General features: G+C 60.7%; 3 protein-coding genes across 8 annotated transcripts in view; 1 reads left to right on the plus strand and 2 right to left on the minus strand.

Annotated features, from left to right (window-relative positions):
- BTBD19 (BTB domain containing 19) overlaps positions 1-5,614 on the minus strand; it is a 9,130-nt gene extending 3,516 nt beyond the window's left edge. For 2 of the 4 annotated variants that reach the window (XM_080406171.1, XM_080406174.1), the window contains exons 1-4: positions 4,887-5,612; positions 2,654-2,891; positions 2,162-2,215; positions 622-681 (exon numbers count right to left, since the gene is read on the minus strand). In XM_080406171.1, coding sequence (XP_080262297.1) covers positions 622-681; positions 2,162-2,215; positions 2,654-2,891; positions 4,887-5,095 — 561 coding nt within the window. In that variant the 5' untranslated portion in view covers positions 5,096-5,612. Of the gene's footprint in view, positions 1-621; positions 682-2,161; positions 2,216-2,653; positions 2,892-4,886 lie in introns of all 4 variants that reach the window. The other 2 variants (XM_080406172.1, XM_080406173.1) reach the window with 2 other exon arrangements.
- Positions 5,615-6,070: 456 nt separating this feature from the next.
- DYNLT4 (dynein light chain Tctex-type 4) lies at positions 6,071-8,372 on the plus strand. 2 transcript variants are annotated; one of them, XM_080406189.1, is made up of 2 exons: positions 6,071-6,602; positions 6,936-8,372. In XM_080406189.1, the coding sequence occupies exon 2, from the start codon at positions 6,945-6,947 to the stop codon at positions 7,614-7,616; it is 672 nt and encodes a 223-aa protein (XP_080262315.1). In that variant the 5' UTR covers positions 6,071-6,602; positions 6,936-6,944; the 3' UTR covers positions 7,617-8,372. The 2 variants fall into 2 exon arrangements, with proteins under 2 accessions (XP_080262315.1, XP_080262314.1); XM_080406188.1 differs by having other exon boundaries at positions 6,071-8,372.
- An 88-nt stretch (positions 8,373-8,460) lies between these two features.
- PLK3 (polo like kinase 3) lies at positions 8,461-15,976 on the minus strand. 2 transcript variants are annotated; one of them, XM_080406137.1, is made up of 15 exons: positions 15,458-15,976; positions 14,599-14,706; positions 14,396-14,512; positions 13,833-13,962; positions 13,658-13,745; positions 13,049-13,144; positions 12,183-12,378; positions 11,713-11,839; positions 11,208-11,317; positions 11,011-11,140; positions 10,819-10,902; positions 10,467-10,629; positions 10,209-10,338; positions 9,882-9,989; positions 8,461-9,509 (listed from the first exon to the last, which is right to left on the minus strand). In XM_080406137.1, the coding sequence occupies exons 1-15, from the start codon at positions 15,608-15,610 to the stop codon at positions 9,315-9,317; spliced, it is 1,935 nt and encodes a 644-aa protein (XP_080262263.1). In that variant the 5' UTR covers positions 15,611-15,976; the 3' UTR covers positions 8,461-9,314. The 2 variants fall into 2 exon arrangements, with proteins under 2 accessions (XP_080262263.1, XP_080262264.1); XM_080406138.1 differs by having other exon boundaries at positions 11,011-11,128; positions 15,458-15,975.
- Between the last annotated feature and the right edge of the window lie 159 nt (positions 15,977-16,135).

The following is a 16,135-nucleotide window of genomic DNA, read 5'->3' on the forward strand; positions in this document are numbered from 1 at the left end:
GGTGAGATGTTTTCTTCGAATTTGTTTTGTTCTGGGGCTTTGGGGGTTTCTGTTTGTTTCCTCCAGGCCAGTTTTAGATCTGTTTATGCCGTGGTGGTCTGGCACCACCACTGGTGGAAACTTCTGTGCTCTGGGGCTGACATTTTGCCGCCCCAAGAGCATTATTTCAGCCAGTGGGAGATGGAACAAACGCCCCTTCTGTGGGGAGCAGGGTCCCATCAAGCACCGTGGCAGGGCCACTGGGGCTCCCCCAAGGCTATTTTTAGGTGCCCCAACTCTTAGCAGGTTTTTTTGGTACTGGCCTCAAAACCATGTGAGCTCCCAGAAAACCAGTGCCTCCCAGTTTCATGCAGATGATGGCAAGGTCCTGGCACCGGGGAGCTTGGGCCAGCCCTGCTCAGAGCAGCATGAAGATACTTCCCTGCCAGGCTGTGGTGGCCCTTGTGTTCCTTGCAGCCTGGTACAATGTGCCCAGGAGCTGGCAGGGCAGCCGCTGGGCCAGGGGTGGGTAGGAAATCCTGCCCCACCATCCAGCCGAGAGCAGGAGGGTCTGGCCACCTCCTGCCCCAAATCAGACGGGTTATATTTGACCCCCTGTGACACCACTGGGGTCACACTCACCTGCAGGGCCTCACAGACCTGCTCCACACTCAGCGTGTCCTTGATGAACTTGACGCAGAGCTGGAAGGTACATGGGGAGAGGATGAGTATGGTGGAAACCCACCAGCACCACAACCACCCCCAACTCTCAGCAAGTCCTGAACCCCCCAGGATATGGGACATGGGGTGGAGGCACAGCCAGCCCCCCAGTGTTTCGTGAGGCAGTGGGGTGGGCTGTGGGATGAGGGCTTGTAGCACAGCCTGTGGACAGCCTGCCAGGGCACTGATTTAGCCAGGGACTGAGCCTGATGTAGTGAAACCCCAGCCAGCCTCATAGCCCCAGGTGGGTCACTTAACCCTGACCATTGTCACCAGCTGTGCTCTGCCACAGGGGACAGCCCTGGTGCCAGCTGCAGCGAACTGGGGGTGACCCCAACTTTGCCCAGCTCTGCCTGCCAGCTGCTCTCTGCCTATGCCTGCTGGGGGACCAGCATCTCCGGCTGCAGCTCACACACGGGTGATGCAGCCAGACAGGCATGTCTGTCAGGGAGCAGGACTTCCCTCCTGCCCATCTCAGCTGCGTCCGTCCGTCCAGCGCAAAGGGGTCGGAGCCCCCGGGGAATCCAAGGGGATGTGACATGCAGGAAGGAGCCATCAGCTGGAGCAGAAGGGCCCTGAGTCATTGGCAGGAGGGACATGAGGTCACCCTGCAGCTGGGGACACAGCCAGGGCCTTCCCCGGCTGTCCCTGGTCATCCCCTTTCCCTCCCACCCCTCCTCTACGGCTCTCCCTGGTGCAGCTCATTCCCTGAGGATGCATTTGCTGCGCGGCGGGGCGCGGCTGGAGCACCGGGTCCCCCTTTTTTGCGACACCGTTTGTGCCCTTTCCCTGCCCAGCCAGCTGTTCGACAGCCCTGTGCCACATCTGGGCTTCTGCTGACCTTGTCCCCCGCAGGGTGACGGGGCAGGTCCTGCCGCCTCGGCGCACCGCTCAGCCCCTCCACAGGGTCCCTCCCGGCGCGGTGGGAAGGGAGGGGAAGTCCGGGCGCGAGACGGCAGGTCACGCGATCAGCCGCAATTAAGGAATCATTGATGACGTGGCCTGGCCACCCTCCCCGACGCAGAGCTGCTCCAGCTCCCTGCGCCTCCTTGTCTGGCTCCCTCCCCTGCTTTTCACTCGCTGCTGCCTTCCCGAAGCGGCACCGGGCAGGGGTGCTGAGTGCTCCCCAGGACCAGGGCTTTCCCTATGGCGTCATCCTGCCAGCTGACCGGAGGGCAGCGTGGGCGATGGCAGAGGGGCTTTCTGCCGTGTGGAGGCCCCGTGTCCTTCCCCGGGATTCCCCAGCCCCTGTGGGGCTTCCGGCCGGTGCTGCACCCCCTCAAGGGAGATCCCACCGGAGAGACCCTCTGGGATCGAGAAGCAGGGGCTGAGCCTACACTGGACCCAGCTGATGCTCCGTGGTGCCATCCTCAGAGCCACCAGCCACGCAGGGACCATCTTGGGGTGCTCCTCAGCACGGGGGCACTTGGAGACCACCCCCCCAGTGTAAGCAGGGCCATACCTTGCACAGGTCCTGCAGGCCATACTCCACCGACGAGGTCAGCACCTCCAGCGCCTGCAGGCAAGACAGACCTTGTGAGCATCGGTGTGCAGGGCCACAGACAGGCATGGCAACCCAGGGGCCAAGGGCATGTGTCCTCCTGCCCCTCTGGGAGCTCCCAGATGGGACATGGAGGGGGAAGGGGCTGCCCCATGGGGGCATACAAAGGTGTCCTGCTCTGGTGTCCCCATTCCCAGCACCTAGGGTGTGCACAGCCAGCTGTCCCAAGATTGGGGCAGACACATGTAAGACAAGGTGCTCTGGACTCCCCACTGTGCTGTGCTGAGACCCCACACTTATTACACTGTTAGCCAGTCAGAAAGCATCATTCAGACCACCCCCACCACCACCTTTGGCACCCCAGGAGCTGCAAAGCACCTTGTGCACCTGCATCCCCCCCTTGTCCCTCTCACGCCCATGGTCCCTGCCAGCCCCAGCCCCAGCCCCACTCACAATGCAGCTGTTGAGAGTGACGCTGTTAGTGTAGAGGAACTCGATGACGGCCAGGAAGACCTCAGGCTGCACATTTCCCAGGATGAAGGGGCCCTGGGGTGGGATGTTGCTGGGGGACTCCTCACTGTCCACCGGCCCCTGGCTGAGCATCCCCTGGAAAGCCTGGCAGCGGCACGCCAGCACACAGCGGTGTGCAAACACCTTCTGCTGCTCCTGACCCACCACGAACGTTACATCGCTGTGGGGGAGAGAGGACCGACCATGAGGGATGGGGTACCTGGGAAGCCAGGGGACAAGATGCCCTGGGGCTGGGACAGGGCACATGGGCAGGCACTGGCTGGGTGCCTGTCCCAGCAGGGTAGTGCCCTTTAGTTTTAACTGAGGGACTTTTCCCAGCAGAGGCAGGGAGGGGTCCTTGCTGGTGGCTCCCTGCAGCCATCTGAATGCTGCAGGCAGGGTGAGCAAGACAGGTCCTCTGGAAAGCACAGACAGCCACGGATGCTGGCACAGAGCAGGGCAGAGAAAGGCCAGGGACAGGTGGAGAAAGTGGCTTTCTCTTTTGGCACAACAGAGCTGGGGAAAGCTGGCTGTCACCAGACTCAGCCTCCTTGACTCACAGGAACTGACTCATAGGCTCAGGGATGTAAATCTTCCAGCATCAGCAGGGCTGGCACTGGCCCTCCCAAGGCCTGCAGGAGGGGTCAGCTTGTGCATACTGGGGCACAGGGTCCATCCTGCTGACCTGGTCTGCCATAGCCCCCCAGCATGGCTCCCCAGCGTTGTGGCCCCAGGAAAGGAAGGCAAGATTGGAGGAAAGGGAATGGGCAAAGGGGCAGGGAGTCTCCAGCCTATGCGCACCATGCAGCCATGGCCCATCCATCACTTTGTCCCCTCCTCCTCTCTTCCTCCATCCCAGCAGGGCAATGAGCAGAAGACACGCCACCGAAACTCTAGCGGTCATGAGGCTGTGAGTATACTCATGGCCTGACCCTCACAGGGAGATGGATGTGCCCACCAGAGGGAAGAGCATCTAGAACATCCCGCACATCTGTCCAGCTACACACGGCTGGGGTGTGCTGGGCAGCGTGAGCAGAGCCCAAAAGGTCCTCCATGACTGCTGCTGCAAGGGGACTGAAATAAACTGTTCCATGGCTATGGTCCACAGGACCAGAGGAGGAAGCATGGTGCAGGCTGTGAGATGTGGGATACAGTCTGCAGTTATGGGATGCAAAGTCTGGGATGCACGCTGAAGCATGGGTGTAGAATGAAGGTTGCAGGATGTGAGATGCAGAACGAAGGTTGCAGGATGTGGGGTGCAGGATGCAGAATGAAGCCTGCAGGCTACAGGAGGAAGGATGCAGGATGAAGTTGATGGATGCAGAGTGCAGATCTCAGGTTGCAGGATGCAGGACAAAAGGTGTGAGATGCAAGATGTGAGCAGCAGGATATGGGCTGGGGATGACCAGGCACTGGCAGCCGCTTCCCCACTGCCTGATGCTGTGGGTGGGGAGTTTTCACTGGGATTTCTCTTCTGGGTAGCCAAAAATTTCAGCAGGGATGGGGATTTCCTCAGATAGCACTGGCATTTGTGCCAGGTCTCAGCATGAAGCAGGCGAAGAGGACCACACAGCTAGCCAGCTGCCAAGCAGGACAGGCCGTGTAGGTGGGAGGTGGCCAAGGCAGTGGCTTTCCATCTCCACTCCGCACTCCAGGGGGAGGTAACAGGAATGCCAGGTGCTGTGACAGGGCCAGCCAGGCTGCTGCCTGCCTTCCAGGGTGCGAGGAGCTTGGAGATGTCGAAGGACAGTACTGGTGAATCTGGGGTGGGAAAGGAGCTGAACACAGGCGGCTGCCCCTGGGCAGCACAGCGGCTGCAGTACCCCCACTCCTGGCAAGGGCAGGACCCCCAGCGCAGGGTTTAGCCTGCGACGCTGCCTTACCCTGCTGGCACCGTGCACCCGGGGACCTTCCCTCCTCTGGACAGCCGGTGGCTGTCCCAGGGGGATACACACCCGGCAGCCCTGGGGGCTCCTGCTGCTGTGCAGATGTGGGGGGGAGTGCTGCAAAAGCCGTGCGGGATGTCCCCACCGTGCCAGATCCCCGGGGCTCCCGCACTGCCCAGGGGCTCCAAACCCCCCCATCAGGGTTTGGGACCACAGGAAAACAGCACGGAGCAGGCACTGGGGGCTTCGGCATGGCTGGGGGGGGGTGATGCCCCCCCCCGGCCCCTCACCTGAACTGGGGGTTGTTGACCAGAGTGCGGAGGGCGGCGGTGAAGGCTGCCGCTTCGCCCTGCAGCTGCGCTGAGCAGAGTCCGGCCATGGGCTGCCTTGGGGAGGGCGGCGGAGGAAGGCGGCGCAGGCAGGCGGGAGGCAGGCTGGAGGCAGGCCGGCCTGGGGAGGCTGCTGGGAGGAGGCTGCCGCGCTGTACGACATGGCCCATTGCTAGGGAAACCTGGCAGGCAGCACGTGGCCAGGCAGCCAGGCAGGCAGAGAGGGGGTGGTGAGCGGCAAAGCCCACCCTTGCTGCTAAGGCAGCTCCGTCTGGGTGTTTGCTGGACTGGATCGGAGTGGGGAAGCAGCCCTGGATCTTGATGTGATTAGCATCTCCCTGCCATGGCTTATGGCACAGCCCCAGCACCTCCAGCTGCCCTCCAGCCTGATGGCTTTGCTGCAGAGAAGCCCATGGATGGGGCAGATAGGGGTGAAGGGAGGTAGGTAGCTGGGATTTTGGAAAAGGCAACACATGCACAGGTTAAATGCAGAAAGATCACTCCCACGTCCACATGCACAGTCCCTGTGGAAAGCTGCCAGGCATGGCTGGGTCGCCGGCACCAGCAGTGGAGCAAACTTGAGCCCAGAGGGGAGATCTGCCTCCTGAAACAGCAAAAGCTTTCTCTCCTGCCAGTGCTCCAGGCCAAAGCCCTGCAGCTATCATGGCTGCTTAGGACACAAGCAATCACAGCCAAAAAGCATAACCAGCCTCACCCAAACCCAAACCAAGAGCTGTGCCAGGGGATGCCCCATCCCCTTTCTCCCAAGTCTGACTGGCCCCAGACAACCTGCATGCAGGGATGTGGGGAGGGTGCCCACAGAGGGACCCCACCTCTGCTTGCCAGCAGTGGTGGGAGCAAGAGGGAGGAGCAGGGCCCGCAGCAAGTGTGGCATCCTGAGGGAGCGGGGTCCAGCTGCCAGCGTGCTTGGCAGCGCTAGTCAGCGTCAGGCTATAAATACCTCTGACGGGAGATAGAAACACAAAAGGCATCTCCACTTTCCTCAAATAGCTCAGCAGCCAGGCCAGACAAAGGCACATTGATGGGGCGGCTGTGGCGTACCAGCTGGGCTGGGCTCCGGCAGCAGAGAGAAACCTCTCGCCCGGGGTCAGGAGCCCCCAGCAGAACTGCGCTCTGGAGCAGGGCATTGTGGCAGCAGAGCAGGGCTGCACCCGGTGAGTGCTCACCCGCTCAAACTTTCCCTTGGTGCAGGGGAATAAGTACCCAAAAGATGCAGACCTCTGGGTAAAATCAAGCTGCTGGAGGTCCCAACCCCTGTGCAGCCCATAGCTGGGGTGCAAAGTGGTGATCCCAGTGGTTGTTCTTCACCCCTTGCTCTTCCTTTGCACATTCAACGTCAGCAAATATTGTTCAGGCTGGCAGAGCAGCCAAGGCTGGAGGACATGTGCTTGGAGCAACCATGTCCCTATGCTGGCACAGCTGGAAACACAGACAAGGCAGGAGTAAGGGGATTGTGCTGTCCAGGGACCAGGAAACAAGGAGTTACAGAAGCCGTGCCCTGGAGCAGCCCTGGGGAGTTTCAGTGTCACATAGCAACTCTTCACACTCCAGGAACACAACAGGTTCGCTGCCACTTGTGGGAGCAAGGTGGTCCTGGGCAGTTGGAAGCACATCAGCCAGAGACAAGTCCCCTGGTTTTACCCTGGCAGGGCAGGTGTAAGTATGGAACCAGATGCAGGCAGGAGGGCTGGGGGGGGGGCTGGAGAGGGAGGAGCCACTCACAGAAAGGCTGGGGATGCTAGAGCAGAGGGCTGGATGGACCACGCTTAGCTGCACCAGATCAGTTCCAGCTGGCTGAGGCTGCTGGGCAAGGGAAGGCAGCTGCCATGGTCTCCCCAGCCCCTCTGCATCCAGCCCTGCAGGGACCTGTGTGCCAGGACACATGGGATTTACAGAGGTCAGGGAGAAGCAATGCAGAAAGGTGGTGGAATAGAGAGGCTGGGGGAAAACCCACCTTCCCCTGACAACCGAGCCATGTCTCCTTTCCAGGCCACCCATATGGCTGAGCAGCCCTCCCCAGAGGCAGGCCTGCCAGCCCAGGTGACTGCTGTAGACAGAACTGAAGCCCCTCTGCTCCGGGCCACCCGTCGTAGCTCCCAGCCCCCAGCCCGGGGCACCGAGGAAGGCAAACCACAGCTCCTGCCCTCCCGCTGCAGCTCCATCCTCAACATGCTCCCAGCACCACTGGCCAGCCGCCGCAGCTCACTTGGGGCTGCCCCGGGGGGTAGGCGCCCCTCCATCGGGCCCTGGATGCTCCTCAGCCGTGTGAGCTTCTCTGGGCTCCCTCTTTTCCAGCCCATCCTCAAAACCCAACTCGAAAACACTTACAGGATGCAGCCAGACGAAGGCTGCAAGTTCAATGCAGGGCGGGTGCAGCAGGTGCTGGAGCATGCCCTGGCCAGTGCCCTGGGGACCATGGTCTATAGCCCCCAGGGCAGTGCCTTGCTAGCCCAAAGCCTGGCCGAGCTGCTGCAGAGCCAGGTGAAGGAGGTGGTGCCACCCCGCTACAAGCTGGTCTGCCATGTGCTGCTGGGCCAGCGGGGCCAGCAGAGCCTGTTGGTGGCCAGCCGGGCACTGTGGGACCCTGAGAATGACAACTTTGCCTCTACCACCTTCTCCAATGCCTCGCTCTTTGCTGTGGCCATAGTGCATGGGGTCTACTTTGAATAGTGCCTGCCTCTCCCTCCACCCAGCCTTGAAGAGCTGCAGGGGGAAAGCAGCTGAAATAAACAGATATTCTCCAGCTGTGGCTCATACCTGAAGTCTTTGGCCATGGCGTGCGCAGGGGGCAAGGTATGGATGCACCTCAGTGCCCTGATGCTCACTGCAGCCCCCAGCCTGGGCTCACACCCACACTACACCTCCTACTACCATAGACTGCAGAAAGACCCAAGCTGCAGCAAATACAACCCAAAAGGCTGCACTGCTCTGGAACAGGCAGCTCCCCAAGGCTGTGCCACAGGGAACAGCCCAGGCTGCTTCCCACAGCACAAGCTGCTCCTAGGCAGATTGATTACACCAGTGCTGGGGAAGGAGGTGACAGACCACCTTCAAAGCAAGCTCATGGAGCAGATTAAGTCCCTCCTCTTTCCTGGCTTCATTCCCAGCTCATATCCCATCACACCAGGTGTCATAGTGCAAGGACCCAGGCAACACACTCAGCCCAGGGGCCACAGCTCCTGCCTTCTGCAGCTCAGCAAAAGCATCAGAGCTACTGGGTTTGGTCCAAGTGCAGAAAGGGAATGATGGTTTGGCAGCAGCAAGGAGAAGCTGAGGCAACTCCAAGGCTCCACAGGCATCAGCAAGAACTAACTCCACCCTTCCTGCCAGCCCCAGGAAGGGCAGTGAAGGTACTCCATGGGCTCCTTACACCCATCCTGCCTCCCTGACCCCGTGCCCCAGCAACAGCCAGTGCCAAGAGGGGGTCTTGCCTGACAGGCAGAAGCAGCCCTGGAGTAAGGATTAAGATAATGACAAAGCCCTTGTGCAGCCCCAGGTCCAAGCAAGGCAGATGCAGTTTGACCTTACACAAGTTTTTATTAAGGTGAGTCAGGGACAGGGGAGCTGCACATAGACAGATCAACAGGAAAATAAATAATTCCATATAAATAAGACACATAAATAGTCCCCCATGGCAGAGACTGCCTTGAAACAAGAAACCTTCCCAGGTCTCAGCAAGGGCTTCTCCAGGCAAGCCCTCTAATCCTATTCCCCCCACCCGTTATCAAACCTCAGGTTGTACCAGACAATTCACAATTTGGAAGCCAACAGGGCATGGCTGGGCCCAGCACAGCCCCCTCCTTAGTGTAGCAGTTGTGGAGTAGTACACACCAGCCCACGCAGCCCCTGCCAGGGCAGGCAGTGCCCTTCACCCCTGTCCACCTCTGGGAAGAGGTTTTTCCCTATCCCACAGCAGCTGAGCCTTCATGTCAAGGCTGTGCTGGTCCTCTCCATGTCATGCAGAGGGTCTGTGCAACTGGTGCATCACCCTGGGCAAGGCAGCCCAAGCCCTCACTGCAGGCAGCTGCCAGCCAGGGCACAAACAAGGCACAGCCAGTCCCAAAGCTGGCTGCAGGGCACTCACACACCCCCCACCCCCACCCCCGTGCCACCCCAGTCCTCTCAGAGACCAGCACAGCCACAGCAGGAGCTGCCAGCAGGAAGGCAGCAATCTCCCAGAGCCAGGAAGCAGCAAGGATGACCAGACCTGCTGCTGTAACTACATCCACATGTCTTAGTCCAGAATCCAGCTAAGCACCAGGATACAGGGTGCCCAGGTGGGCAGCAAGCACCACAACATACCTCCCATCCAGTAGGAGGGCAGGGGGAGACCCCTACATCCAGAGAGGGTCCCCCCAAGGTCCCATGCTAGGCCTCAGCCTGTTCTTGGAGGAGCTTGAGGATGTATTCGAGGCGGTAGTGGAGCTCAGGAGAGCAGCCCAGCTCCTGGATGCTGCACAGCTTGTAGGTGTAGGAGTTGCGCTCACGGTTGATGTAGGTGACAAGGCAGGACTGGTCAGGTTTGCTAATGATCACCTTGGTGTGGTCATTGTAGAAGTTCACCTAGGAGACAGGTTGGGCTTTGTTTAACCCATGCTTCGTGCAGCATGTTGGGAGCCAGGATGGAGCCACGCTTCCTGCCTCGACCCATTCCTCCTCCCCGACCTGCCCAGGAGTATCCCTGCTCCATGCCCCATGGCAGGAATGCACTAGCCCCAGCAATGGGGCAGACTGAGGCAGCCAACTGAAGTCATGTCCCCCATGGGCTGGACAAGCTGTGACCCAGCTCCAGGTACTGGAGCAGCACTCACAGCTGTTTTCATAGCTGGGCCCTGCGTTTGGGCTGTGGCAGACAAGATCTAACACAAGCCAGGAGTCCCCAGCTAGCCTCTTCCCCACGGGGGTCTGGGCATCTCCGCTGTGCCCAACACGTACCTGAAGGGTGCCGCTGCTGAAGAGCATGAGCAAGGCTTGCTCAGTCTTCACCCACTGCAGAAGTAGGGCAGGCTGCCCAAGGTCATCTATGCTGGGCAAGTCACCTCCCTTGGAGAGAAGGGTCTGTGTAAGCCACTGGTCCCATACATGGGAGCTCTGCCACCAGCATACACACAGCCAAACCTGGACACACCCCCAGATGGGTCCCCACTCCCAGGACAACTCTGGGTGTCCACCTGGCCGTAGCCTGTGAGCAGGGAGTCCTGCAACCCCAAGCAGTGTGGTCAAGCCATGACCCAATGCCCAGCCCAGGATCCCAGCACCCACCTCCATGAGATGCTGCTCCATGTAGGATGCAAAATAGCACAAGACACTCATCTGTCCCTGCAGCTGCTCAGGGATGGCAGCCACAGAGAAAACAAGGTGTTTGTTGTTGGTCGGGTTGTAATGCACAGTCCTGGGAGGGAACAGACCATGAGTTTTGGGGCCAACCAGCACCAAACCCCACCCCTGGCACAGCTTCCCCTTGCCCCTTCCCACCAGAGGGGCTTCCCCAGAGACAGCAGCTCCTTCCCCACCACTTACCTGAGGTTGGGGGAAAGGGTCATGTGCGTGCCGTTGTTGAAGAGGACCCCGATGCTGCGGTTGGAGAGCTGGTAGCCAAAGCCATATTTGTTGGAGTAATCCACCCACTTGCTCACCCAGACAAAATGCTCATGGCGGGCCAGGGAAGCTGGGTTTTTCTCCGCTGGTGGGGAAGAGGGGGTGAGCAGAGCAGGCAGTCAGCCCTCTGCCCACCTCACGCCCCAGGGGGGAGTAGACCCTCCTACAGCATCCTTTGACAGCATTTAAGGTACCCCAAATAGCAGCCACACCTTCATTTCATGGTGAAGGGACAGCACCCTTGTCCCATCCCAAAGCAATCCAACCAGTTTACCTGGGGGCATGGAGGAGAGGCAGGTCCGCAGGAGCCGAACCGCTGACTCTATGATGGTAGAGGCAGTGATGCAGTCTTCAAAGGCTGTGGAGAGAAGATGACAGGCTGAGTCAGGCAGCCGCACTATCAGCCAGGGCAGGGCAGGAAGCTCGGGGTAGGCTGGGGTGGCCTGGGCAGGTGAGTATTGCTCACCCTCACAGCTGCTGGCCATCGTCCCCCGGAGGGAAGGGGATGCAGACTTGTGAGAGGTCTCCTCTATCACTGTCTCCACAGGACTAGAGCTGGCACTGCGGTACGATATGGGGGTGACCTGTGGAGGGACCTGGCGTTATCACCATCCAGCCTGCTCCCCCAGAGAGGGGTGTGCACAGGCTCAGGAATGTTCTCACCTCATTCCCTTCCACTGCTTTATAGCTCATCTGCCGGTAGATAGAGGTCTTCATCAGCCCAGTGACCAGCCTGGAGATATCATCCTTGTCCTCCAAAGAGCCCTTCTTGGCTGAGAAGGGAGCAAGCAATAAGCACACTGCTGAGCACAGGGGATGAGGACATCTGGGCCACTGCTCCCAGTAGCTCAGCTCTCCCTCATCTGCTCCCATGCCTACAGCGGTGAGGACTGTGTCAGGCAGCTGCCTCCCACTTTCACTTCCCAGTTCTCATGCAGCACAAGGGTTTCCAGGAGGAACTGTCCCCATGTGTGGCAGCACAGCATCCGCTCTCCAGGCACACACCCATGTCAGGCCACCAGCATCAGAAGGGCAGGGGCAAGCCCAACTTTTACTGGCCCCAGGCAGGGGGTGCATGGAGACCCATCAGGACATCTCTCCAGGAGGAGCCCACTCCTCACTAGAGGAAGGGTCACACAGACACTCCTGGGCAAGTGTATGGACTCACCCTTGGATGACTTCTTCCCAAAAAGTGTCTTGGTGACTTTAGCAAACAGACTCTTTGCTGGGTTGGGGGGACTCAGCTCTGGAACCATCACACAGCTGCTGGGAGGGAGCTTCTCAGGCGTGTAGCCCTGCAGAGAGGTCAAGGCAGAGGTTTGGTTTCCATAGCCCACATGCTCCAGGCAGAGCAGCTGCCCTGGGCTGACCACAGTCATTCAGAGCCTTCCTGACAGCCAGCTTGCATTTCCATCATGCCTTGACCCCACAACTAGCTAGCATCAGTACATGAAACAGCCTATGCCATAGGGACAAGGTGACAGGAGCACACTAGGTCCCTCAGTTCCCCTGGCTGGCATTTGGACAGGACAGCAGCTGCTTCCTTTGAAGGACTGAGATTTGGGCTCAAAGGACAGCACCCTGCACTGCCCCAAATGCCTCATCCCACCTGGAGAAGGGTCAGGGCCACCCATTCACCTTGAAGAACTCATGGTCCAAGATCTCCTCAAGCGTGAGGCGGTCCTGGGGGTTGCGTCTGAGGATGCCAGCAATGAGGTGCTTGGCAGGCAGGGAGAGGAAGACGGGGAGGGTGTATTCCACCTGCTTGATACACCTGTAGGTCTCCTTGAGGTCAGAGGTCTCGAAGGGAGGGTTCCCACACAGCAGGGTGTACCTGGGAGGGGACACATGTGCCACTGTCACATCCCCACCAAGCTTGTGACTCAGCAGCACTTACAGCTAGGAAATTACTAGCACTAGGCTGGCCACACCTGGCTGGGAGCACCACTTCCAGCCGGGGTGGCCGTGCTCACATCCGGCCACGCTTCCTCCTAGCGACCGTTTAGAGCAACAGGCAAGGAGCCCCGGGGAAGGAAGCAAGGCTGGCAGGCAAAGGCTACCCCCTGCCACCACCGCTCCCATCCCTGGGCAGCTGCTGAGGCGGGCCCAGCCGAGGGGCTGGATGTGCCGAAGCAGCACAGCAATCGCTCCCCAAACAGAGCCGCAGCTGCCACCAGCCACCAAGATTTTCCATTCTTTATCAGGTTCACGGGGCAGTCAAGCCTGCTCTGACCCGGAGTCAAGCACGGCACAAGAACACCTGCCCTCTGCAGCTCTGGCTCGCGCAGCCCCCCGGCAGCCCCCGCTCCGCAGAGGGGCTGGGCAGGATCCAGCCGCCCGCTCCCCTCCCCGTGCCTTTCAGCAGCTACCGCAAAGGCACGAGGCAAAGCACAAGAGGACTTGCAAGAGGACTTCCTCATTGGGGTGGCTCCGCAGCCCAGCCCCCCACCCCAACACAGGCAGGGCTGCCTAGCCCCCTGCCCCCCCCAGAAGCACAGACTTACATGACACAGCCCAGAGACCACACATCTGACTCGGGCCCGTGGCCCTGCCTCAGCAGCACTTCTGGGGCCAGGTAGTTGGGGGTCCCACATATCGTCCTGTGGGGCAGAGCACCACGTCAGTACACGCTCTGCATCCCCTCACAGCCTCTCCCCTGTCAAGCCCTGGGATTTAGCTTGCCGCCTGTCCCCTCCTGCTCCATTTTGCTCTTTGTGGCTCAGAGCCCTCCCCCCATCTCGGAGCCCCATACAGACTCTCCAGCTCCCAGGGGTCAGGAGCAGCAGCTGCTCCTGGGGAGCCGGTGGGAAGTGCTTGTCCTAGAGCTGGGGAGGAACAGAGCCTTTGTGTCCCAGCCCCACGCAGCCGGCAGGGCAGCCAGGCAGGCACAATAGCGATAGTCAGCACATTGTTCTCCCCGACGGCTGCAAGCTTACTCCAGGAGAGGCCACAAAGCCCCTCCAGCCCCCTTGCCTTGCCTGCAGCTGGGACAGGAATTGCTCTCCCACCCCAGGAAGGGGCCCTAATGTTTCCTCTCCCCTGGCCAGGAGGGACCAGTCACCCCTCCACCCTCCCAGGAAGCTTCAGGAGGAAGAGTGAAACCTCAAACTTACTTTTTCTTCTGGTCAGAGGTATGCTGGAAAGCAGCTAGCCCAAAGTCCCCCACTTTCAGCTCCATGTTTTCATTAATGAAAAAGTTGCCTGCAAGTCAAGGTCAACACATCACCACAAGTCCCTCTGGGGCAGCCTGCTCCCCACACTGTGCCCTGCCTCAACCACAACACTCACCAAGCTTGAGGTCTCTGTGCAGGATGCCCTTGAGGTGAAGGTATCTCAAGCCTGAGATGATCTGTTTGAGGTAATAGCGCACTTCAGGCTCCAGAAGAGTATGGCGGGCCTTCCAGATGTGGGCCAGGGACTGCAGAGGGAGACAAGGCAGCTTGATGATAGCAGGCAGGGAGAACAGGCAGCCCTGCTGACTAGGCATAGGGCAGGCAGGGTCAAAGCCAGTTTTTCCAGAAGTTGCACATCCACAAATAATCCTTCTTCCACAGCCATGACCTCAAACTCCCCACACAAGGTTGAGGTTGTTCAGCAGAGCCAGGGGAACAACTGGATTTATGGTGGCCCCACCAGGAGCTACAGGCTTGCAACAAGAACAGGCAGCCAGCAGTGTCCCCAGCACCATGCAAAACCACACGGCTTATGGCTGAGCTCAGGGGGTGCAACAGAGCTGGCAGCAAGGCAATCCAGGAGAAAGAATGCTAACAAAGCACCTCAGATAAAGCTGCTTCAACCAGCTATGGCTCTGCTAGGAGATCCTTTGACAAGGAGGCCACACCAGTGCTCACCTTCCTACTGCAGTGCTCCAGGAAGATGTAGATGCTCTCTGCATCCTCAAAGTAGTGGGAAAACTTGACAATGTGCTTGTGGTGCAAGTCCCGGTGCAGCTCGATCTCATTAGCTATCTGAAAGGGAGCAGTAGTACCGAGTGAGTACAGGGCACCCACTGCACCCCACCAGGCCAGCAGCCCACCAGCCCCATGGCACCCACCTTCTCCCGCTGGTGGGGTTTAGCCACCCGGCTGTGAGGAATGACCTTCACAGCATAGGTTTTGTTGCTGGAGAGGTCCGTCATTTCGTAGCATCGGGCAAACCCACCCTGCGAGGGAAGAGGTGGTTATGGATGGGTAACAGACTGCTCCTCGCCCCTGCCTGCTCACAAGCCTCCTCCGTTCCCTTGCAGCGCAGCCCTGCGAGCATCACACGCTCCTTCCTGCTGCATCGCCCACTAAGATCTAAACTGTGATGCTCTCAACCAGAGATTTTCTTCACCCAGTTTCTGTAAAACCTTCAGGGCGTTTTTCCTCCCATCACGGCCGGATTCTGCATCTTTCCACATGACAGATCGACCTGGAAAGTCCTGCGCAGGGCGGGAGGCCGGGGACCGGAGGCCACCGAAAGGCAGCCCCATGGAGACAGGTTTTTCCTGCCGTGATGTCAGCCTCCCATCTGCACACTCAGCCGCCGAGGGCGCCCGGGCCGGGCTGGGAACCGGCACCCGCCTCCCACACACGCCGCCGGCAAGGGGAGGAAGGGCACCCCTGGGAACCGGGGCACCCGCCGGCCCACACACACCCCGCGGGGCGCCCCGAAACCGATGTGGCCCCGATAGCCGGCGCGGCACGCAGCCAGCCCGGTGATTCACGGCTCCCAGCGCTGCCGCGGGCCCGCCGGGAGAGGCGGGGAGGGCGGGGGCGGCCGGTAGCAGCCGAGGGGCCGCATTCAGCCCCGGGCCGCCCCAGAGGGTGGTCGAGCCGGCGCACAGCCCCCGCCCCTCCCCTGCACCGGCTCCCAGCCCCACTCCGCCCGGCACAGCCCCGGCCGGCGCCCCCAGCCCCGTCCCCCGGTACCTTTCCCAGCAGGCGGCCCTTGCTGTAGGAGCGGCCGGAGATCGGGTCGGTGACGATGCGGGTGGTCCCGGCCGCGCGGTGCGGGGACGCCGGGGCGGGCTGCGCGGGGAGGCAGGCGGCGGGGAAGGGCGGGAAGAGCCCGGTAGGCTCCATGGCAGGCGCGGAAGACGGCGGCTCGCGGGGCGGCTCGCGGGGCTGCTCGGGCGGGTCGGGCCCCGCGCACGTGGCCCCGCCGGCGCGCGCTGCCGTCCCGGGAATCCCGCCGGCTTTATCAATGGGCGCGCTGACGTCACCCGAGGGGCCACGCCCCCGGGCGGCCCCGCGCCGTCCTTAAAGCGACCGCCGCACGGCGGAGGGGGGTGGGGGGTGTTGTGCACCCACTCGTGCGCCTTTGCTGTGGTGTCTCGGGGGGAGCCTAGCCACGGTCCTGCTGCTTCCCACGGCACGGGGCCCCCCATGTATCCACAGCCCCTTCCCGGCACAGGGGCTCCCCAAAAGCTGCATGCCCCCCTCGACACAGAGACCCTCCAGACAGGCAGCCCCCCCCCCTTGACACAGAGACATCCCCCCGAACAGGCAGCCCTCCTTGATGCAATAGCCCCCCCCAGACAGGCAGCCCCCCCTTGATGCAATAGCCCCCCCCAGACAGGCACCCCCCCCTTGACACAGAGACACCCC

The sequence above is a fragment of the Falco punctatus genome, assembly GCF_963210335.1.
Source record: "Falco punctatus genome assembly, chromosome: 11".
Classification (NCBI taxonomy): Eukaryota; Metazoa; Chordata; class Aves; order Falconiformes; family Falconidae; genus Falco; species Falco punctatus.